Source organism: Neovison vison, chromosome 10 (genome assembly GCF_020171115.1).
Source record: "Neovison vison isolate M4711 chromosome 10, ASM_NN_V1, whole genome shotgun sequence".
Classification (NCBI taxonomy): domain Eukaryota; kingdom Metazoa; phylum Chordata; class Mammalia; order Carnivora; family Mustelidae; genus Neogale; species Neogale vison.
In genome coordinates this window covers 66,918,148-66,942,045 of record NC_058100.1, presented here as the reverse complement: position 1 = coordinate 66,942,045, position 23,898 = coordinate 66,918,148, and the positions used below count along the sequence as shown (strand labels likewise).

The following is a 23,898-nucleotide window of genomic DNA, read 5'->3' as shown; positions in this document are numbered from 1 at the left end:
CCCTGGAGGATATTTTTGCTAATTATGAGGCTGAAATTACTAGCACAGAAACATTGTTCTGAGATTGATCGGCTAATATAATAAAATGATGATGTCAGGTTGAACCAGAAAGTCTTTAAGGTGGCCAAAGGAATCTTCCTCACGGTTCCCGTGAAAGCCCAGTTGTAAAGTGATGAGCCCAGGTAGGTCGGAAAAAGCTCGGGTGTGGTCATCATGTTCACAGTGTGCGGATCTCTGTCTCAGGCAGACAGAAGGCTCCTAAATCAGCCTCTCCACGGCAGAGGGTGGCCTCATGCTCCACATTTCCACTCGAGAGCCTTCTTTTTCCTGACGGCTGGGGCTGTAGGTTCCCTGAGTCGCCCTCTTGTTGGAGGCAATCACAGAAGCCACCACCACCAGAAAGAGGATCAACAACAAGGCTGACGTCACTGAGCCAACGGCGGTGAAGATGTCCGTGATCAAGTCACCTGCCAACTAGAAGGAGTGAATAATGGTGAGTTATAGGAAAAGGTAAATGTTCAGGACATCGGAACTACCTCGGAATGAAAACCATCCAGAACTCGGATACCACTCAGTACTGTAAAAGGACCAAGGTGTGAAAGGGAAGTCAGCGTTTCTTATTCCCAGGTGCATGTGAAAATGACTAGAGATGTAACAGCCAAGGTCTAGAGTCAGAAAGTGTGGCGTGAAACATCAGTTCACTCTGCATCTTCATCTCTGTGACTGGGATCATTCCTATGACATCAAGGGCAAAAGACTCCCCCGCACGTATATTTGGAAAATAGTTCTACATCTATACAGACACATCGTCCACAGTATCTTCCCTCCCTTGTCAGAAGCTCTGGTTTTGGATTGAAGGAATAGCTGCTTTACAGCCTTTGGATGGGGAGGGGGTGGGGGGCGGAGTGGGGAGAAGAAGCAAATTAAATTAGCTGCGTCTCATGGGAAAGATCCCGAGACAGAGGAGGAACTGCAGCTAGCTAGTCCCGTAGGCCCTTTCCACAGTCATCGCTTTGATTTGGATTTGATGTGACAATTGAACTGTTGTAAAAACACAGGAGTTTGATGTCGACCCAAACATCTAGAAACAGAAAACTGCAGGTAAAGCTCTGTTAGGAGGAGCTGGATCCCGGGATCTCAGGGGTGTTGCTCGTACACAATGGTTTCTTTAATGTTCCCTCCACTGGGTTTGCCAAGCACTTTCGAGCAGTGGGTAACATGCGTCCATGATTTGGTTGCAGAGCAACAGGAAAGACAGGGAGCAGTCACTATGTGAATTTTTACACTGATTTTTAAAGAAATTGTTCTGTCACAGTAAAAGTGGGATTCAACCAGTTCACCTCTTCATTTAACTTACTCTCTGACCCATCTCCACATTATGAAACCAAGCTACTAATATATATGGAAACTTTGTTTATTTGAACATCCTAGGGAATTTTAAATATCTTCACTCTCCGTAGTCTTCTTTGTTGTTGTTGTTGTTCAATGTGCCTTGGTTCAAAGTATCACACAATTAAAATCATACTGAATCTCTTCATAGTGTTGTTCCGGGTGTCCTCACTACCTGTTCTGCTCGGATGAGTTTCATTAGTTTTTTCATTCATTCAACAATATTTATCGATTGCATTTATAAAAATGCAAAATGCAAAGATAAATCAAAGTATGTAAAGTGATGAACCATTGAATTCTACTCCTGAAACCAATATTGCAATGTGTGTTAACTAACTAGAATTTAAATAAAATCTGAGAAAAAGAAAAGAAAAAAAAAGCCAAAAAAACAAAAACAAAACAAACCAAACCCACACCAAACCTACACAAAGTTTGGAATCTAGAGCTCAGATTCTGGTGATGAGAAAAGAGGAAGGGAAGACACACACACACACACCTGCACATATCATCATAATACAGTATAAATATAGGTTATGATAATGTTATAAATGAACTCTATTGGGGTGTAGGTGAAGTCATATTGCAATGAAGCATGTGATTGTTCATTGAGGGATGAGAGAACATTCAAATATTTCAAGCAGGAAATTCTATTTGGATGGAACAACTTGAAATAAAAAGGGCAAGGAAACAAAAAATTCTTTGGAGCTTGCGTCAACAGTAAGAAATCCAACATGACCAAAAATATTGCCCAAGAATGTACGCATTTGAACTGAGAAAGGATTTTAAAAGTTGGTAAGAGATAGATCTATAAAGTAGATTGATCTTACAAGAAATTTAAATACCACACTGATATTTGGATTTTGTCCTATAGTCAGAGGCAGGTTATGGAGGGGGGCATTTAAGCAGTAACGTCATAGATCTGATCTGTGTTTTATTAATTTGGCTCTGGTTATAGGGTGACAGATGGTGACAGTGAAGGTGGGGAAGAAACTGGAGGTGGAGAAAATAGGAGTTTGTTTTATTAGTCACGACAAGCAATGACCTAGGTCTCTATTTACCAATGGAATGAGAATTGAAAGAAAAACATGGTTGAGGGAGATTTCCGAGGTAGAGTTGCTCCCTCTCAGACTGTGTGAGGCTGGGGAACAGCAGAGGAGAGACAAGATGGCTGATACTTCCACATTAGATGACTGCGTGGCTGGAAATAGCCTCAGCTGGGATAGGGGTGCAGGAAGAGAGAACAGCTCTGTGCAGAAAGACAAGGAGTTCAGTTTGGGAAGAGCTAGTTTCAGAAAGCATGCAGCTATGTCGTGCTAGCAGACAGACATAATTCCTCTTCCCTCTCCACTTATCACATTGCTGTAAAAAACTCTGGGTTGTAACCATTTTTTATCCCTCAGTTAGAGGAGCTTAGGAGTAAAGTAGATGGAGAATTTAGAATCACAGGAGTCTGTGGTTTTTGAGCAAATGGTTTACCTCCGCTACAGGGGGCGTTCTCCTGTCGTACTGTGTCCTTCTGTGAGTCATGACATCCTATATCGGCAAAGATAGCTGTGGGCTGGGAAAATTGAATAGAGCCATAGACTTGGCCTTGAAAGGTCAAAAGTTCGAGAAGGACAGATGGATTCCGACCAGCAAAACCCCTTGGTATTATCTAGGAACCTTCAGATAATATACCCTCTTGTTCCTACATGCTGGCTTCTTCTAAATCTGTCCTGTGAATTCTGTCATCTTCAGGAGGAAATGACGGTTCTCCTGCCCCACTGGGTTGTAAGCGTCTACATCCAAGCAGAGAAGAGACAAACTGACTTGCTTCTGCCTTCTGACCTCCTCTGGGCCCTTCTCCTTTCTCCCGCGTCCCATTGCACTGGGGAAGCTAAAGCAGCAGAGGAGGCCCCCATGCCCGACCTTGCAGAACAGGGAGAAGGACTCCTGGGTGTAGGCTGAGGCTTCATGAGAGCCACAGCTCTGGCCAAATCAGACGGCCGATCCGCTCACGTTCCTCTTGACCCAGGAGGCATCAAAAACCCTTGCCTCCAGGGGCTTCACTGTTCTCAGAAAGGCGGTAAGAATGAAAGCACCAACTCAAGGCACGAGAGGCAGCTGCGTCTGTCACTCCCTGCCATGGGCCGTGGGACGCGAGGTAAACGCTCCAGCTGACAGAGGCCAAGTCCTGGGTTTGAGGCCCAGCTCTGCCACTCACGCTTGTGAACGTTAGCTGGTCGCTTTGCCTCCTAGAGACTTATTCGCATCACCTATAAAACTGGAGATTGCTGTTGATATCAAAGGTTGGGAATAAAGCAACAAAATGAATGCAAAACAACACAAAACCTGGCCTATGGTAAGTTCTCAACTCATAAAAATGCAAGCGGCCATTTCTATGCCATTTCTCACCCTCCCCGATTCTATTTACTTGTCAGAGATAAACTAGTACTCCCTCGGTACCTTGTGGTATGGCCAAGGGAGCCAACCCACAAACCTGATATTGCGATTCCGAGCTCCAGATAAAGGTTTTGATGAAACAGTCTGCCTAACTCTATCACATAGAGCATGTCATTACGCTTTGGAATAAAGCTGAATGAGGAGGGTTTTGAAATCGCCTCTTGAGGGCCCTTTGCTTTTGAATTCCCATGGTTGAAAGGCCTTTTTTGCTTTGCTATTCTTCAGCTGTGCTTAAAATACACAGCCCCGGAATGGATCTTTTGATAATTGAAACTGCTGGGGACTCATGAAGGCCTCCAAGTGCGGGACTGTCCTGAAAACCAGCACTGACGTAGAACCACACCTGCCCGGCTGGCCCGTGCCCTCACTCGCACTGCACTTCTGAGGAAACTTCATCTGAAAAGATGGACCCCAAATTAATTGCGCCTTTCCTGTAAGATGATTTTTTAATGACATGCTACAGTCTGTATTCGGTTATTATGTTTACATATTTTTAAAATGTATATTTTACATGTGATGAATTGAAACCATAATTACTTTGAATTCCGTGTTTGCAGAATTAAATAAATAGATATTCTTTTTTTTTTTTTTTTTTTTTTTGCTGAAGAGGATTCATTCTGAAACACTGACTGTCTGGTTGTAGCTGACGTATGACCCAAGGCAAGGGTATACTCTGGAATGCTGAGGAGAGACTGTTAAGCCTTATAGTGATTCTTTTCACTTGAGAGTATGCTGGAATATGCTAGAACCATATTTTTTTTAAAAATTATTTATTTTAGAGGGAGCACATGAGCTGGAGAGGTAGAAGGAAAGAAAGAGAATCTTAATCAGACTCCGAGCTGAGTGCAGAGCCCAATGTGAGGCTCGATCCCACAACCCCGAGATCATGACCTGAGCGAAAACGAAGAGACATTTTACCAACCGCACCACCCAGGCGCCGCACCCTGCCCAAATTTTTTTGAATTCTTTAAAGGGAACTAAATACTGTGTTCCTTCTAAAGGAGACTAGAAACAGGATGCACCTGCTAAACAAACAGAAATAGGTTTAAATGCAGTTTGCCACTGGTGTAGTTTACTTATAGGCTAAGTTTCCCCACCTGTAAAGTGGGGCTAGGAATCAGCAGGTTAAGAATTGTTCCGAGTATGCATTCAGGCATTTAGACAGCGACTCATGAGGCATGGACTTAACCCTTACCGGTGGCTCTCGTTTATCATTACCCGTAGTGACCCCTCCCTGGCTGGTGTCCCTGGTCCTCCTCCCAGCCACAGAGCAGATGTTGGGAAATGTCAGCACCTAGGGCCAAGCTTGGGGATGGCGAGAGCCAGCACATCATCACTGGGGCCACTCTGATGGGGTCTGGCCCATCAGGGTCCACTGGTCCCTCTTAATTGATTGCAGAACAGTTCACCTAATTTTGAAAACACAGAATGAGCTGGCCTGTCTGAAAAGAATAAAAAATGAGACCACTTCTGTCCTCAGCATCAAGATCTGCCTGTCACAATATTTAGGGCCGGTGACAGCACTCAGAAGGCTGTGAAAACAATGCACACATTGGAAGGAGCCTGGGAAAAAGAGAAAACATCCTAGAGTTTCTTGGGAAACTTGACCTCACATTTCCAAGTGAAAACACTGAAGCTTTGCCTTAAGGCGGGGACAGTCAAGGACAGATGTTACAGTTACCACCTGTTAGAACTTCTTTCTCTGGCGCCTGGGTTTTGTAACATCAGGGAAAAGTATGTTTGTGGTTAAACAGTGGTGATGTTTGTGGCTTAAAATCGGCTCCTGGAAAACACTACTGTGCAGTGAACTACTTACAGTCCTTCCTAGAATTCGCTTATACATGTTATGTAAAAATACTTAGAGACAGTTTAATATGGGAAATTAAAATGTTTGAACATGCCCATTGAACACTGGTTATGTTCCAGCTTCAATAGGAGTTTCTGAAACTAGTTTTTGCTGTTTTGTGTTACATGAGTAGCTAAGTAAGGCCATTATGTCCTATTATAAGAATTAGTGATTAATAGTGAAAATTAAAGATGTGTTTTTAAAAGGCTGGTTATACGGGTGCCTGGGTGGCTCAGTGGGTTAAAGCCTCTGCCTTCAGCTTAGGTCATGATCTCAGGGTCCTGGGATCGAGTCCCGCATCAGGCTCTCTGCTCAGCGGGGGGGGGCCTGCTTCCTCCTCTCTCTCTGCCTGCCTCTCTGCCTACTTGTGATCTCTCTGTCAAATAAATGAATAAAATCTTAAAAAAAAAAAAAAGCTCGTTATAATATGTAACTCCTATCTATGTATCCAAAGCAAAATGAAGACATGGCTCTCTTCCCGCAAGTTAACAAAAAAGAGAGAGAGATAGAGAGAGAAGAAAATTCCATACTTAAGACTGAGGAGAGCAGTTTTTGTGAATTACTGTTGCAGTAAGTAGGTCTTCAGTTTGGTGGATGTTAAAAACCTCCCGCACAGACTTATGTCCTTGAACTAGAGCTTATCAGTGAATTGCTAGAAGCAGCCATTTCCATAGTAATGTTGAAAACATGCCAGAACTCTGTTTTTAAAATTAAACTTGCTGCAGCAGCCAATTTCCAACCGTAAATACACTGTCCACTTTACAGTTATAAGGGGGCAAAAGAGAGTCTCAAAAAGCCGAAAGAGAAGACTTAGGAAGTGTCCTGGCACAGTGAGGGGGTGATTCAGCCAGGCACGCCTCTCCCTGAATAAAAGCGTTAGTAAGGTAGAGGAAAGGTAGACATCGCAGGGTTACTGCATCTTTCCCCCAGAGCGGCTGGCACGCAACAGGGGACATGCAATGCGGAGTAGAATTTTCTCCTTAGTACTGCTCCCGCCTCCTCATCCCCTGCTCTGCTTCTCCTGGAAACACTCATGCTCTCCCTGGGGATTCCTGGGGACGAGACCGCAGTGAGCTCCAGCCCCCTCCCAGGACTGTGGAAGACTGGGCCTAGCGTTTGAAGTCCCTCCCTGGAAAAAGGATGCCTACGTGAAGTCTTTCCCACTACTTCTCACCAAGTAATCACACTCCCTTTGGACTGTGCTGACTGGGAGTTGTCACAACGGTCTGGGGACAGAAAAGCAGGGCTGAGAAGCGAGTTCCGCCAGTCGCAGAACTGGAAGGTGCTGTCCCGGGACTCTCCCCAAGGGATTTTCATATCTGGGCTGTTGAAAAGCGTGGAATAGCTACTGTGGAAATCTGGTGTGGATCCATGGGAGACAGAGAAATAGGAACTAGGAAATAGGAACTAGCCTGAGGCTCCGTGTGTGATGTTCTAGCTCAATTCAAACCATCAGCCTCTTTTATGCATTAGCCCAAGCACCGCATGTGTCCTCCTGTGGACCTTTCGAGAAAGAGTTTGATTATTCTGAGATGTGAAATGCCCTGTAATGTTGATCACAAAAGGACACGCTTAAAGCTTAAAGCTGCGTTCAACAAATAATTGTCGATCGCGTACTCTGTACGAATGGAAGGCTAGCTAGAAATACAGAGGTGAGCGAAACTGTCTCTGTCCTTGATGGTTGAGGCACTGGGTCTGTAATTCTTGCCCTGATGTCTCCAACCTCCTTCTTGCTTAAGGTCAGACTTTAGGCAGGAGCACAGAGGAAGCTAAAAGTTTGGAGATACTGCCTTTGTATTTTTCTCTCCTTAAGCGGGTGGCGTAAGGGATAGAATTGTTTTCCTAGGAACACAGGCCTTGTGAATAACATTTCCTCTCTCTGTCTCACACAAGAACTAAATACCAGCAGCCCACAGTCAAGAGCTTATTATGTTTTTTTTTTGTTTTGTTTTGGGTTTTTTGGGAAATTTTTGTTCCAAGATAATAGCTACAGTTTCTGCCCACCCAGGGTCAGGGGTTTACCAGATGTTGTGCACACAGAAACTATTTTAATTCTCTTAACAACCCAACCAGGGAGGGACGATCATTTTCTCTCACTTTCTCAGGGAGGCCTTCCCGATTATCCTCTACTTGCGATCAGTTTTATTTCTCCCTAACACGCAACACCCTATGACATCTCTGGGGTTCATGCACGTCTCCCCACCACAACAGAAGCGCCATCAAGGTGCACGTGCTTGTCTCCCTTGTTCCCGTCTGTCTCCCTAGTGCCTGGAACAAAGTCGATCCCACAGAGACCCTACAACGACTGCCCTCCGACAGAAGGGAGTGTCCAGCGGCACGCCACGAGCTCCAGACTTCATCCACACAGGACTTCTTCCACTTGGGGCTCTGACCAAATGCAAAGCCCAGCATGTGCCTGACAGAGGAACTGAAGCAGAGTTCTCAGACTCCTGCTGCAGGGTAGATGGTGTCAGGCCTGATGCGCTTTCCCTTTGCATCACTCCGCACCCCGACCTGCTTGGACCCGAGTTCCCCACCACTCTGCTATTTCTCTCTTCCGCCTTCCCAGTCACAGCCGGGTTAATACATGGATTTTTCTTTTACCTGGGTAATTAAACTATCCTCTAACCACTGTGTCTCCCCCTAGAATCGACACCACCCAGCCAGCCCTATGAAAAATAAGTAGTGAATAAATAATACATAAATAAATCACTTGCGGGGCACCTGGATGGCTCGGTGGGTTAAGCCTCTGCCCTCGGCTCAGGTCAGGATCTCAGGGTCCTGGGGTCAAGCCCGAATCGGACTCTCTGCTCGGCAGGGAGCCTGATTCCCCCTCTCTCTCCACCTGCCTCTCTGCCTACTGATCTCTGTCTGTCCAATAAATAATAAAATCTTGAAAAAAAATTTAAAAAGTAAATCACTTGCTTACCGGGCGTGGAAAGCCGTGGGAGCTGACTACAGCAAACTTAACCAACCCAAACCTAAATTGCTCTGTATTAACACAAAATCCTTCATTCGTGTCCCCCATTTCCCTGTGAACAACACCCATCACGTACAGCCTGACCAGCATCCTGCATTTCTGCACAGCCACTCTCTGGACCTGCCCTTGCTCAGAAAGGAGTCATCTGTTCTTGTCAATGCCACCTCTCCATGCTGAAACAAGCCATTTATTCAATCCTACTTTGCCTCTTTTTAAATACCACTAGAACTTTCTCTGCACTCTGCAAAGCCTCCCCAGGGAAGCCCATGTGTCTTGTCTCCCAGAGTCACTTACACAGTAATACCCAGTGCTCACCATATGCATGTGTCGAGCTGTACCCAGGTTTACACAGCATGTAGTGTGCACTTGAACGTGCTCTAGTAGCTCACTGTGGGTTTGGCCAAATGCTGCCCCTCCCCTTAGGATGGTAAGGAATGAGTATCTATTTCCTCTGGAACTTTTCAATATTACAAGATACAGCATTTTGCACAAAGGTGCTGATCGATTGTTATTGACTCCCACACTTGTAATCCTCATTGCTGTTTAATGCACTAGTAAATTCTTTTCAGTCATAAGAAGACTTCTATATAATAGCCCAGAAAGTGTGTGTGTGTGGGGTCAGTTGGTTAAGTCATGATCTCTGGTCATGATCCCAAGGTCCTGGGATTGAGTCCTGCATCGAGCTCCCTGCTCAGCGCGAAGTCTGCTTTTCCCTCTCCCTCTACCCTTCACCCCTGCTCATGCTTTCCCTCTCACTCTCTCTCAATAAATAAATAAATAAAATCTTAAAAAAAAAAATAACAGCCCAGAAAGTTGATTGGTAGTGAATGAATATTCGCTCACCCAATACATTTTTACTGAATGCCTTCAATGTTTCAGACAGCATATTCAGTCCTGGGCATATGGAATTTAAAGGCATAGTCACTGTCTTCTATTTTATTTTATTTTTTAAAAATTTTACTTATTTGACAGAGAAAGAGAGAGCACAAGCAGAGGGAGCAGCAGAGGGAGAGGGAGAAGCAGGCTCCCCACTGAGCAGGGAGTCCGATGCAGGACTCGATTCCAGGACCCTGGGATCTTGATCTGAGCGGAAAGCAAAGGCTTGACCATCTGAGCCACCCAGGTGCCCAGTCACTGTCTTTTTAAAAACTCACTGTTTAGTGCTATGCCTGGGGGTTGCAGTGGCTGTATAAACCAGCCACAGTTCTGTGAGAGAGGGGTGATGTTCCAGGTGAGTGCAAAGAACAGAAAAGAGTTAGGAAGGTGGACTTCATGACCCTCTTTAAGTTTCTCAAAGGAAGTCAGTGGGAGAATGAGGTAAAAGAAGGTGTTGAAGGCAGAGGGCGGCGGCAGGATCCAGTGGTAGGAAGAACAAGAAGCGTGGCTGGGGTGCTGGGACACGTCCTGTTGCCTGAGAAGTTTTAGGGAGGGCGAAGTGCGTACACAGAGCCACAGATGGAGAAGAAATAGAGTGAGGAATGGCAGCACAATTTTAGCAAAATGTTTACCCAGCCTTGGCATGGAACGCACCTCCACACCATTCCACAAAGCTTTGTTCCCTCTCCCTCCGCGAAGCCGAGGGCGGGACTCACAGGAGTGATTTCATGTCTATTCTTCTGTGGGTTCTTCCCTAGCGTATAACTTGCACCCCTTGTTACAGATGTATCCGCTTCAAATGTTTACTCCTCTTGCTATTTGTATGCCAAGAGACCTTCACCAACCCGGAGTGGGGCAGAAAAGGGTTTCAATTTCTTTATACCCTATCTCTGCCATCACGCTTAGGTTTTAGAAGGTGACTGATACATATGTCAATTGATTTTTATACATGATTTCAAAAACAAGAGAATAACATATGAGTTAAAAGGCAGAGGGACTTTGAGATTAAAAGATACTAAAAAGATGTGATAACTAGCAACTAAATGCAATTGACTATATCCTGAACTGAGGGCAAAATCTGTAAAGGACTTTATTGGGATAAATGGAGAAATCTGACCATGGACGATGGCACATTTCTTGAATGGAATACTAATATTTGTGGCTGTAGAAGGAAGTCTTTTTCTTTGGAGATACTTGCTGAAATAGTGATAAAAATGTTAAAATGTCTGCAACCTACTTTCTAAAGAGGCAGCAAAAAAAAATGTGTATATACACATATAGAGGTAAACAAAGGTAGCAAAATGTTAAAAAAAATTATCAAAGCTGGGGGAAGCGTATACATGTGCTCATTATACTATTTTTTTTCTGATTTTCTTAGGTTTCAATTTCTTCCCCATCCCCCCCAAAAAACTTGGAACAATATTTTTAAAGTAATGTTTATAATGCAAATAATTCCTCCAAACCCCCAATTTGTAGACCTTGCTTCTTCCACTATCCCTTCCTCTGCTGTTCCAGATCTTGCTGATTTCTCGCTTCTCTATACGTTTATTGCCCTGTAAACCTTGTTCCCTCTGATGGTCTTATCTCCCCTACTAGACACTAAGATATTCAAACATTACATCATATGTTGGTTTCCTCATCTATCTGTCCCTAACCCTGTCTGCCAGCACCTAGCACAGTGCCAGGCACACAGCGGGTGTTCGTGAACCTTCCCATGACCTAAAAGCTGCACTTTGGCTCTTTTCTCTATCAGATTTCTTTCTTCTTCCCAACTTTCTTCAGTTGGTCCAAAAGCTGCTATTAATTCCTTTTCACATTGCACAGGAAAAAGCGTGCCGGATCCCTGACATCCTTATGGCTTATCACATATCCTTCTGGCAAAGGTAATCTAGTCTGTGTCAGTGTATTTATTGCCCCCAAATCAAAACCAGTTGCAAAAGTAATGAAGGTCTATTGGTTTGTGTCGACTTAATCCATGTCAGAGAGCTTTAGGAGCATATAAGGATAATTTGACCAGCAAAAGGAAAGCCATAAAAATGATCAAAAAGCCAATAGATATGCTAAGAACACCAAGCTTATTTTACTGAGGATTTATGGCCAACTTATCAGAAAATTATTTGGTCCAAGTCTACATTCGACTAAGTCCCTCAGTAATTCAGCAGAAATTCCAGCCTCTGGAAAAAAATTGCCTCCTATAATGAGATGCCCCCGTCACCCCTGCTTTGCAGCACATGGAGTTCAATTTTCAACAGTTGGGAGACCGCAGTAAATCCAGCTTTGGAATAACCAGTCCTGCTTAGGCTTCAGACCTGCGTTGAATTACCGGAGCATGAAGGGCCACTGGTCCCATCCCTCCTGACATACCTGCAGAAGTGTTTATGAGTCAGACAGAACCGAAACATCCGACATCCCCCAGCTGGGCAGCAGGGCCAGCTCTGGCTGTGTCCCAGTCCAGGGGGTGCCAAAACATCAGGCTCCACCACACTGTCAGCTGTGCCCCGGCCCGGCTCTGGAGGGTGTATTTTATTGACCAGACTCAAATTGGCTTCCCCTCGTGTAGGTGATAAAGTGTGGCATCAAGTCACCCACGTAAAATATATTACTTTAACTCGGACAGCTTGTCATTGAAGTCCTTGTTTATATCATCGAGTGTGCCATTTGCTCTCTTCTTATTTTAAAAAGCAAACATAGAAATAAAAACCCTTTCTTCCAGCATTTCATTGATGAATGTCTCTACCCTGCACCTTCTCTTAAAGAATCTCAGAAGTAGCCATTTCGGGTGTCATTGTCTGTTTACATCAAATTATTGGACTTTCCATTTCAAAGTCTGCCTTGTGCAAGATGAAAGACACATAGCGTGCTTTGATGGGAGTCCTTTCACTGCACAGCCTTCTCCGAAAGAGTTGGAGATGTGGTATGTCTAAATAGAGACGGATACTCTGAAACTGAAATTGGTCAGATCCCAAGTGAACATTACGAAAATTTATGAGTTTGTAAGCAGTTTAAAACACCAAGGTATCGGGGCACCTGGGTGGCTTAGTGGGTTAAGCCTCTGCCTTCGGCTCAGGTCAAGATCTCAGGGTTCTGGGATCGAGCCCCACGTTGGGCTCTCTGCTCAGCAGGGAGCCAGCTTCCTCCTCTCTCTCTCTGCCTGCCTCTCTGCCTGCTTGTGATCTCTCTCTGTCAAATAAATAAATAAAATCTTAAAAAAAAAAAACCACGGTATCTTACAGCCAGCAAAGATAGGAACCTTCACATTGTGAAGATTTGTATTAATATAGTATTTAGTTTTGGAAATAAAGAATTATTTTGGAAGTCAAGCTTTCAAATTCCAAATAAGCCATCTGGTAAAGTCTGTAGGTTTTTAAATTGACAAGATTAAAACACACACACTTACACACACAGGAAAACATTATGTTTGACTTTGCTAACAGTCCACCTAAATGCCCAAGAACACAACTGGGGAAAAGGATATGTTTATATTAGCAATGAGGAATGTAAAGCAATCTTTTAGGCGGGACAAAATAAAGTCTAACAGCATTTTCCTATTAGTTAAAAAATATAGCCAAACTAAAATCGCCCTAACTCCAGGTAAAAATTCAGCACAGAATTTAATAGCTTATTATAAAATTAGATCAGACAATGTAGCCAAAATGGTTATTTTATACCTTTGGATCTCCAAGTCTAAGTATATACATGAATTGTAATATTGAAAATGTCTGCATTATCTTTTGAAATAATAGTTTAGGAGATCCTTGCCAGGAAAAGACAGGACCTGGACAGGCCAAGTAATTCTGTTCCTTTCCCACAAATGGCTCAAAGGAGAAATCACATGAAGACTCCTCTTTTCTGCCATGGACTAATTTTTAGTATTTTAGTAAAATAGAAGATCAGATTTTCTGTTTACTACCCAGTTCGTGGATTAGTTTAAAAAGAAATGACATAATCCAGCTACAGTATTGGATTATATTTTACTTCTATAAAATTTATTATTAATATTCTCAAAATGTAAGGGGAATTTTTTTCAGGATAATCTTTGTTGATCACTACGTATTTTCATATCCTGTGTCATACTGACATTGGAATGATATATATATATATTTTTTTTTTTTTTCTGAATTCTGAAGTGACTGCGAGAAGAATATTCCTCTTATTAACTTAAATAACCTGAATCAAAAGGAAACTTTGTTTTCTAAACTCCCCCAAGAGACTTGGAACTGAGAATTCAACCCGTAAATGAAGTTTCTTCAGTGTTGTGATGCAGTGTATCTCTTTCCTCTTTTTCCCACACGCCAGAATCGCACTCCTCCCCCCATCCTTCAAAAAACATTTCCCTTGGGTCTGTAACTTTTCTATTCAATCACCATTTAGATTCCTTGTCCTCAGGGAGAGGGCTGTGTTAAGAGCCTCAGGAAGAAAACCGTGATTAGTCACTAGGCTTGAAAAACCCTCCCCAATTCTGTTTACAAGGATGGGTGCCAATCCTCCGAACGTGTTCAGTACTCATGTTCTTTTCAGGGTCATTCTGCTTGCAAAGCACAGATTAAACACACAGCCTCAGTATTTTCAGTGTTGTGAGGAGACGCATTTACATTCCACTGACAGCACCGGGTGTAAAAGGAAGCCATCTGCTGCGATTTAACAACACAAGGAGCAGCTACAAGTTTGGGAAGGGAAGAGGAGTCACAACACAGCTCCAATCAGCCAAGCACTCCCCTTCGTGTGGGAGGCCTGAGGACAAACCACCTCCACATTTAAAGGCATCTTTATTCTTAAGTGGGTCACAGAAGTCGGTCCTCCGTCAGATGGTTTCATTGTATCTTTTACTGACATTTGTTTGCTACGATTTTTAAGGGCTCTTTTCCTAGTCTCGAGAAAGTAGACTAGATACGTAATTCTACAAGGGAGATGACACCCAGGTTTGGATTATTTGTGCATTCCACCTGGGCAGTCAATCTTCTCGGTATCTAGCTCATTTTCTACGACGGGGTTACCTGTAAATTACTCTGGAGCTAGAAGGTGATACACAGGGAAAAAGGAAAAGTAATGAAAATCGGATTGGATACGTTTGTGGCATTTTACATGCATCTCATCTTAACCTTCACAACAACCTAATGATGCAGAGATGATTGCCCTTATTTAAAAGATAATTTAAGCAGTTTGTCCAGCGTCACACGGCTTTGAAGCAGCAGCCCTAGGACCCAAATTGTCAGAGCCTGTTCAGGATGCACAGACACAGCCTAGATAGTGCATGATGTGGCAGTGACCTCAGATCTACCCTAGATTTCAACTCTGTTCCCTTTAGTTGACATATTTACACACAGAGAGTAGAAAAATAATAATGGTTATTTTCTCTTTCAGGTCTCTTACTATGTACAACGCTTACCTAAGGAGCCACGCTTCCCTGCTTATCCATGTTTGTTTAGTTTTTCCTTTTAGGACTTTGCACGTAAGAATTTGCCTCAGTAAAGTCTGCTGATGGATGGGACGGGCTTTGGGAGCCCTCGGAGGGTGCCTAGCACACAGGAGGCATCTGGGAGGCCAGCCGCATCTATAAACAGTGCCTACATAGACCCTGAAAAAACCAGCAGGAGAACAAAGAAAAGGACCCATAATTCACAACTTTCAGTCCTATGCTTTTAACACCCCAGCATGTCTATCAAGAAATAAAATAACTAAACAACGCAGAAATTCTCCCAGGGTTGTTGCTTGTATGAAATAGCCATGTGCTCCCCTCTGGTTCTAACACAATGTTATCAGGCGATGATTAAGAATGTAACTGTTTCAGGCTTCGCAGTGTCAGGAAACAAGGTATCAAGCCAACAACTCCCTTTTTAGGCGCAGCATTTCCACTGCAGCCCTGTGTTGCTTCCAACTGTAAACATTAACGGTGAAGAAAAGAAAGATCTTCGTTGGCTCTGGGCTGCCTGAGCTCAGCATATTACATGACACCCTGGCATTATTTGCTGAGATGTAGATAATTGTACTTCTTGTTAACAAGTTTCCTTGTGGTTTTTACTCCATCAGCAGGTTCTTGAATCAATGCCTAGATTAGGTTTGACTAACATCAGCACAATTTGACTTTGATAGAAAGTTTGAAATTTGTGCATAATTAAAAATTGGACATCCATTTGCTAATTTCCAAGTAAAAGCAGCTAATCCTTTTGGATGCCTTGGCGTTTAGACCTATTTCCCAAAACTCACTGGTACCTCTGCCTCTGGCTGGAATGAAAGAGGCCATAATGTGTTTAGGACACCGGGGAACATTCAGTAGCAAACTACAGAAGCCTTTCCCATTTCATCCGTTGCCTAAGGACTGAAGGTTTCCATGAGTATGGGAAACTGCAGAGTTGTTTTTATACTCCTTTTGAGACACTAAGTTTCAAAACCATTATACAGGAGCTCCTATTTTCTTATAGTTAGAAAAATATGGCCTCAACATTATTTATGTGAAAGCATGGTCGCATATATCACTCTCTCTAAAGTATGTATTATTTATAGTTTAGTTTATATACTATAGTATAATTTAGTTAGAATTATGTATATAATTCAATAAATGCCAGTTGATGAGGATGGTGATCCAAGAGTCCCTGAAATGCACTTAAGCTGTCTCATTACAATGGCACATGGCCACCTATACAAAAAGTCTGATGCAGGGCGCCTGGGTGGCTCAGTGGTTTAAGCCTCTGCCTTCAGCTCAGGTCATGATCTCAGGGTCCTGGGATCGAGCCCCACGTCGGGCTCTCTGCTCAGCAGGGAGCCTGCTTCCCCCTTCTCTCTCTGCCTGCCTCTCTTCCTACTTGTGATCTCTCTCTATCAAATAAATAAATAAATAATCTATAAAAAAATCATTAAAAAAAAAGTCTGATGCAAGCACCACCACTAGAAAATAAAGACAATACCACATATGTATAAAATTCTCTAAAGTCTAACTACATTTATTTATAAGAACATACTTTTATTTTACGTAGCAAAAATTCTAATTGACATTTTCTCTGTACGGATCCCTGCAATTCAGGGCATACCACACTTCTGCCTAAATGTAGGAACTCAAAATCCATACTGTTCTGTATTTGCAAAGCTGTATTCAAACAGAATATGCCATCTTTTCCTCCTTCATCAATTTCAGAGTTCATGACATCGTAGGAGCTCAAAATTTTTTGAACCGAATTGGTAACTTACATGACATAATTTAAACAAATGCAGAAACAAATGCCTCACATAATTGATGAGTGGCTCCCGAGAGAGCCAGGTGATAATTGGGACACTTGCCAGCTAGAGAGGAAAGTTCTAGAGATCCATGCACCCAATCTGGACCTCACTTTGAACTAAGGATGTCTTAGGAGCTCGTGATGCTGATCGCAATTCAGGTTCACTGGAATGAATAAATCCGTGAACAAATCCTTAAAAAGGAATTGAACCAAAGACAGTGTCCTTGCTTTACCCCATTCTGGCTAACAGTGCTCTGTAAGTCCATACCCAAGACAAACCTACTCTTCTTTCACAATCTTGTATTCTAACATGGAGCCACTTGGATGTTTTGCCTTTAGGTACATGCCCATCCCCTTCACACAATGCATCCCAGGCTCTTTACATTCCAGAATGACTCTTTACAGGGTGTGCATCTTCTTCCTCAGAGGAGCAAGGGCCCATATTCCCCAGTCATGGCAGGATTCTGTCTCAGGGCAGAAGACAAATTATACACAATTATATAGAATCTGTACCTCTTCAGCTCACCCCAAGGGGTGAATGTGAAGCTCAATGCTACTACTTAAGGTTCTGCAAATAAATATTTAAATCGAAGTGCTTATATTGGTTTCTATAATTCAAGAGCATTTATAATGGCAATTAGGTGGCAATGGAGTTATATCAGCCCAAATACACACAACCTTTCACCTCAAGAAGCAGCAAATTGGGATAATTTACATACTGCCAGCTGTTAATATCTTTAGCATCCACAGGACTTAATGGCAAAAATAAATAGATACTGGGTCCCTTTTGGGGCACAGAGCAGATCTGCAATCTCTTTTCCATTTACATTCCTCATTTGCTCCCCCTGAAACACTCATTCCACAGAGCTCCCTGGGTATAGAGGTTTCATGAAAAACTTGTGTTTTTGTAAGTCGTTTGTAACCGTACCTACTTTAAACACCTCATTTACAATTGAGGAATGTTAACATTTCTAAAAGTTCCAGGTAGAGCGGTCTACTTAAAAACAGTCTCCAAGTGTTGCACTTTACAAATGAGGAAACAAAACCTAAGATTGTACATGAGAGAAAAGGACAAGGATTTGAGTTTCGATGAAGTGCGTGACTCTTGTTTAGTTAATGATTCGTTAGCTTGCTCGGGCCTCAGTTTTTGCACCTGCAGATTGGAAATTACACTACTGTTAGTGGTTACATGAGGCATTGCATGCTGGCTGCTTTTGGTCATGGGGACAAGCCACTCTCAGAGAAGGCACAGCTGCTGGCAGAAGAGGCTCCGTGAAAATCCCAGGCCCCTGAGGCCTGAATGGTGGGGTTTCTCATGCACTGAGCTGTTCACTCCCTGTGGACAGTTAATGGCTCACTTTCAGAATCTCCTGGCTTCCTTAGCTTTGAAAATGGATTGCACTAATCACAAAAATGTTCAAACCACCTACTGATAGGTATAGGGTGCATTTTATATTGATCTGCTCAATGAGGCATTGTTTTAAGTGAATAAATATATTTCTTGATTTTATATACTTCAACATGATGAGAAATAACAGCATCTGTACTGCCCCAAAGATTCTTTCTTAGTGGTGCTGATCTTGGGAATGTGCTTAGTTTTCACTGAAGGGAGACTTAATCTGATGATACTTGAACCTCCTCAGACCAAAACAGCACAGGCTTGAAAACCCTCAATTAATGAATGAGAACTTTAGAAAGAGCCAAATGAAGTTTTTTTTTTAAAGGTGCCTAAAGCAAGACGTCGTAATAAAATAAGCCCACAGAAAACTTTTAATTAGCAGAAATAAAAAATTGGTTTAAAGAGTATCTGCCTTGGGGAACGTAGGGGGCTCAGTCAGTTAAGCGTCTGCCTTCTGCTCAGGTCAGGATCCCAGGGTCCTGGGCTTCCTGTTCAAAGGGAAGCCTGCCTCTTCTTTTCCCTTTGCCCCTTCATCCCCCCTGCTCTTGCATGTTCTCTCTCTCTCTCTCTCAAATCTTAAAAACAACAACAACAAAAAAGAATACCTGCCTTTTATAGACTAGTTTAAAAAACCCAAAAGTCCCCACCACGCCCCAAAACCTGCTCAACGAAAACTCCCTGTCTGTACAGCATTATACAGAAAAAAGAATTTTTCTGGAACGAGGACTAGTTTATATTGATTTGGTTTCCAATAGGAAGGAGTAAGTCTAAGAATGTCATTTGGGGGGCTTTCATTAATTAAATAAAACCATCATTAAAGAGAGCTGCTTCCACTTTTGGTGTAAGCCCCTTTTAGTGAGAAAGTGAGTGACAGCTCCCGTGTGATTCTGCCAGGAAATAGCTCAGAGGAAAACACGGCACAGGCCTAAAACCCCGAATTATGGAGCAACTCTTCCTTCTGTGGCTGGGTTTTTATAGAAGCTTGGGTGATTTCATCTGTAATCTAGCCCTACCTTTCATCCATCCAATTTTCTATCCCATTACTTCCCAACATTGCATCTAGGCAGGCCTCTCCACTCTCCCAAGTTCACATCACCCAAACCTTCTCCCGCTATCACATCTTTTCTTATGACCTTTATTCTCTCTTGAATGCTTTCCCATTTTCTGTCCTCCAAATTAGCTTTCTCCGATTTCATGGCCTAGCTTAACTCCTATATTCTCTATGAAATCTTCCCTTCCTAGAACAGCTCATAGTGACCAAAATTAGGGGACTTCATCCTGGGCTTTTCACTTGGGAACAAAATTAGGGCTTATTTCTTTTCAACATGTCTTATTTTTTTTCCCTCTGAAACTAGACTGTAGTTTTCTTGAAGTTATGATATTTGGGATTATATATTCTCTTTCCCTCGTTCCCTGCTCTCCCTACGTCCTTCCCATGGTCAGACGCGTTGTCGAAGCAAACGTGTGGACAGAACGGTCACTTTGGGAAGCTACTCTCATTCTCTGAGTTCCCGGGGGTAGGTGGAAGGCCCCCCACTAGCAGCTCACGGTGCCACCATGGGACTGACGAGAAAACAGAAGACGAGTGGGCAAGGCTCTGCATCTCCTGCCGCGAGGCCCAGAACGTCCACCTGCCCCGCCAGGAGCAGTTAAGGCAGGGGGTTTCGAGGGAGGACCAGCTGGCAAGAGGGACGTGGGAGTGGACAGCACAAATCCTCCAGGCTCTGCTGAATTCGGAAAAGGGAGAACATTTGGAAACGTCTTTGGAAGGCTTTTCTGACCAGCGGTTTTGTAAAAAAAAAAAAAAAAAAACAATGGTAAATTCTGGTCTCCCTGATGATGCTCTTGGGGGGCAAATGGAGAAGATTCCATGTCCCTGTGCTCCTGTGGCTCTTTCCTGGATCCTCCTTTTTCTCCTACTTTTTCTAACACTTCCCCCTCTCCTGGCTTCGGGCCTCTTCGACAATCTGTGTGATGTTTACTACCTTTCAGGGCCCAGGACCCATAAATTTCCTCCTTCTCTCCAATCTCTAAGCCCTGCTAGGTGGTCCCTGGGGAAGTCTATGGCTCCGATGGTGGCTTCCCAGGTTTTCCTTTCACAAACCCTCACGCCTATCAAAATGCAGTTACAGAAAGAAGAACTAGTAATCAAAGCAGCAGATAATGATACACCTTACGTGGCTTTTCTACCAGAAACAAAGACTAGGGCATTCAGAACTCTCTTTGCTAACAGGCACACAACTTTATTTGTAACTTAATTTCTTCAGTGAAAAAAACAGTGCAATTAACACTTTGGTAACAAACAATCAAACAAAACAAAACAAAAACACTTTGGAGGGAGGTAAGGAGGGGGAATATACTTTTTGTTTCCCTAGGAAAATTCCTGCTTATTCTTTAAGACCTGGATCATGTATGCTCTGTGTGAAACTTCTTTTCTCCCCACCTCTGGAAACATCCTCATTTCCTCCTCTGTGCGCGCCTCCCCCAGTCACTTCCTCCTTCATGAAATGCCCAGGCATCTGCTCTGTCAGGCACCACGGCCAGGCACTGAAGTGACAAAGGTAAGTAAGACATTCTTTCTACCTTCCTGTAGCTCACAGGATGGAGGACAAGGAGACAGATAAAGTATTAGAGTATTTCTCATTAGTTAGAGGTAAACATACCCCACCTTGTTGGGAAAGAGTTCTAACCTCTCCCTGATTTCGGTTTCTCATTAGCAGACTGGGGAAATGCCATTACCTAAGGTTTGCGACTTTTGTGAACGACAAAGAAGATAATGTGTGTAATGACCTTAGCACAGGGCCTGGCTTGGAGTAAGTGCTCCACAAATAGGAAATGTTATGACAGAGGTTAGAGGTGCTTTTGGGATGGTGGGAAAACGTGACGCCACTCCCGGGACTGATAAGGTAGGGGAGAGGAGCAAGGAAGGTTTCACCGGCAAGGTTTGAGAACATATCTTTTGACCGGGCAAAGAGGAATGAAATAAGGATTTAAGGCTCAAAAAGAAATAAGCAACATATCCGTTCAAATGTCTTTTTTCAAAGTTGCAGCAGTGGATGTCTCTTTCTTTCTGCAGAGGAGTTAAGAGGACATGGATTTGAATAATTCAACCATATTTATCTTTGAGGAGAAGTTACGCTCGTCTCCGTCACTTGAGATTTGGAGGGGTTCTATCCATCTGATAAAATGGAATGCTTTTCTAAAAGCAAAGAGAAAGTCACATTAAATAAATCCTCGAGGACTGCTCTGACAGTGTCTTTGGGTGTCCACGGGGTTATGTTACAGGTGTGAGCCCATGTCTTTAGGCATCTAAGCTTCCTCTGGAATTGGCTCAGGAAAAAGCCAGGTTATACCAAATTCTACTTCGGCATAAATAATAGGGTTTCTGTGCATTTGGTTTTGGATGGAAATGTTCCCTTCATGGAGAGTGTGACTCACTTACCCTTGAGACAATCTCATTCCCGAAGTGGTTACAAATGACTGAGACTTGCCTTTTGCATTTTGCAAAATTGGTAGGGAAATTTAATATGTACTATCACTTTCATTAGTTTTAGTAACTGTGAGGCAAGTTGAATACACACACACACACACACACACACGATTCTCTAAGCTAGAAGATGCCACTTTGAACTTACTTCAAAAACACTTGCTCATTATATCAGTAAGTTAGTGAATATTTATTGAGTACTATTTTATACATAACTTGATGCTGGCTATTAAAAAATTCAAAGGGAGGGGCCCCTGGGTGGCTCAGATGGTTAAATGTCTGCCTTCAGCTCAGGTCATGATCCCAGGGTTCTGGGATCATGTCCGACATCTGGCTCCCTGCTCAGTGGGGAGCCTGCTTCTCCCTTTGCCTGCTGCTCCCCACTGCTTGAGCTGTCTGTCTGTCTGTCTCTCATTCTCTCTCTGACAAATAAATAAAAATAATAAAATCTGACAAATAAATAAAAATAATAAAATCTTAAAAATTCAAATGTAATTTTCCCACCGAGTTTTACATTATCAACTCAAGTGATTTCAGTCATTTATCAGGTATTACTATGTACTTTACCACTCTGAATGACAAATACACTGTTATCTCAGTTTTCCTTTACAGCAGAGTCTTGCTATCTGCACAGGACTATCAAAGAAATAGTAGGAGAAATGGGTGGAAGTAATATATACTCAGAGTCACATGTGAAACTAAATTAAACTCAAGTAGACAATGAAAATCATGAATACGCTTTCCAAGTGATTAAATACATTTCGCTCCAAATGCCCATTTGTTTGGGATGAGCTGTATTAATATGCTGTTTCCTTTCTGTGTACAATTAGTTTCCAATAGATTTCTGCAGTTTATATACAACACTCTGTGATTCAGAAATTATAATTGTGAGTAAAAGATAATACCAATGATCTTTATGCCTTTGAAGAAATAAAGAAATTTTTGTTTTTACAAAAGATAGGAAAATAATATGCATACAATCCATAAATAATATGTATCATGAGTCATGAAAGCTTTAAGTAGAATATTAAAATAATTACTAATTCCAAGTCAGTTATCTTGATATTTAATTGTGCTCACATGTTAAATTCCCTCGAGTGTACCTACTTTTCTACATGTCATTCCATTTGTTCTCACAAAAAAGATCAGCTATGGATTCAATGAGCCGAAGCCTCATTTCCTAAAGGGAATATAAGTCATTCAAGAAGAAAAGCCATGTTACATAAGAATCTACACTCTCTGCTTGTGAAAGTTAAAATTTAGGAAAAATTAAATCCATATCACATCAAACCAGACAACAGCATGATATTTGATTGCATACCAGCAATTTTCAGTTTGGTTGATCACAACTGTGTTCTAAAAAGATGGAACCAATGTCAAAGTGAGTATAAAACAAGGGAGATCATTCAAGAAAATGGTAACTAGATGGAACCAATGTCAAAGTTCTTCAGTATAAAACAACGGAGATCATTCAAGAAAATGGTAACTAGCAAGATGCAATTAACCTCATTGTTTGCTTTGAGTTACTTGGCCAACTAATTGGTTTGTATCATGTACATCTCATTTCTGAAATGATCTATGATAGACTTCAGCCACATCTGGAAGAGAATGGAAGTGTATACAGTGAAACAAGGCATTCCCCCTAGGGCAATACCTAGGATATATCTCAGTTGCACAGAACAACATCAGTGTAGGTTATTGTCCCAGCATGATTAATAATAGTTCTTGCTTTCACTCTTAAAATACTCTAGTCGAACAATAAATAACGTGGTCACCCTGGTCATAACCAACATATGTCACTATGGGCACATTTCAAATACCTTCATGATTTACAAAATTGAAAAAACGGTATGGGTGTAGCTGTACAAAGAAGTCACTCAGTTCTCCAGCCCAAGCTCTTGGAGAGCAGGAATATATCCTTGGTGCGTGTTTTAGTTGCCCACCATTCTCGGGCTCAGAGCTTTGCTTATAGCAGACTCTTGATCAATGGTGGACAAATGGATAAATAAATATTTTAAAAACCATTTTCCACAAAGTCCACTATTGTAGCAATGCAATGATCCCATTAGGGAGATTTAAAAGATGATGAGATTAATTTGACAGGTACCTGGGTTGGTTTGGTTGGGTTGGTTAGCTAGTCAATTCAGTGGCAAACTTCAATCTGGCCATTTCTCACAGTTGTCTGGCTTAACACCAACCAGCTCAGTCATGCCTGCAATCCAGGGGCCCACTCCCTATAGCCCATTTCTGTTCTATTTTGGACACACA

General features: G+C 42.6%; 1 protein-coding gene across 1 annotated transcript in view; it reads right to left on the bottom strand.

Moving 5' to 3' along the window:
- Positions 1 to 258: 258 nt before the first annotated feature.
- The window catches only part of CRB1 (crumbs cell polarity complex component 1), a 147,907-nt gene continuing 124,267 nt past the window's right edge, over positions 259 to 23,898 (bottom strand). Inside the window, 1 exon segment of the mRNA XM_044267540.1 lies at positions 259 to 474. Coding sequence (XP_044123475.1) covers positions 259 to 474 — 216 coding nt within the window.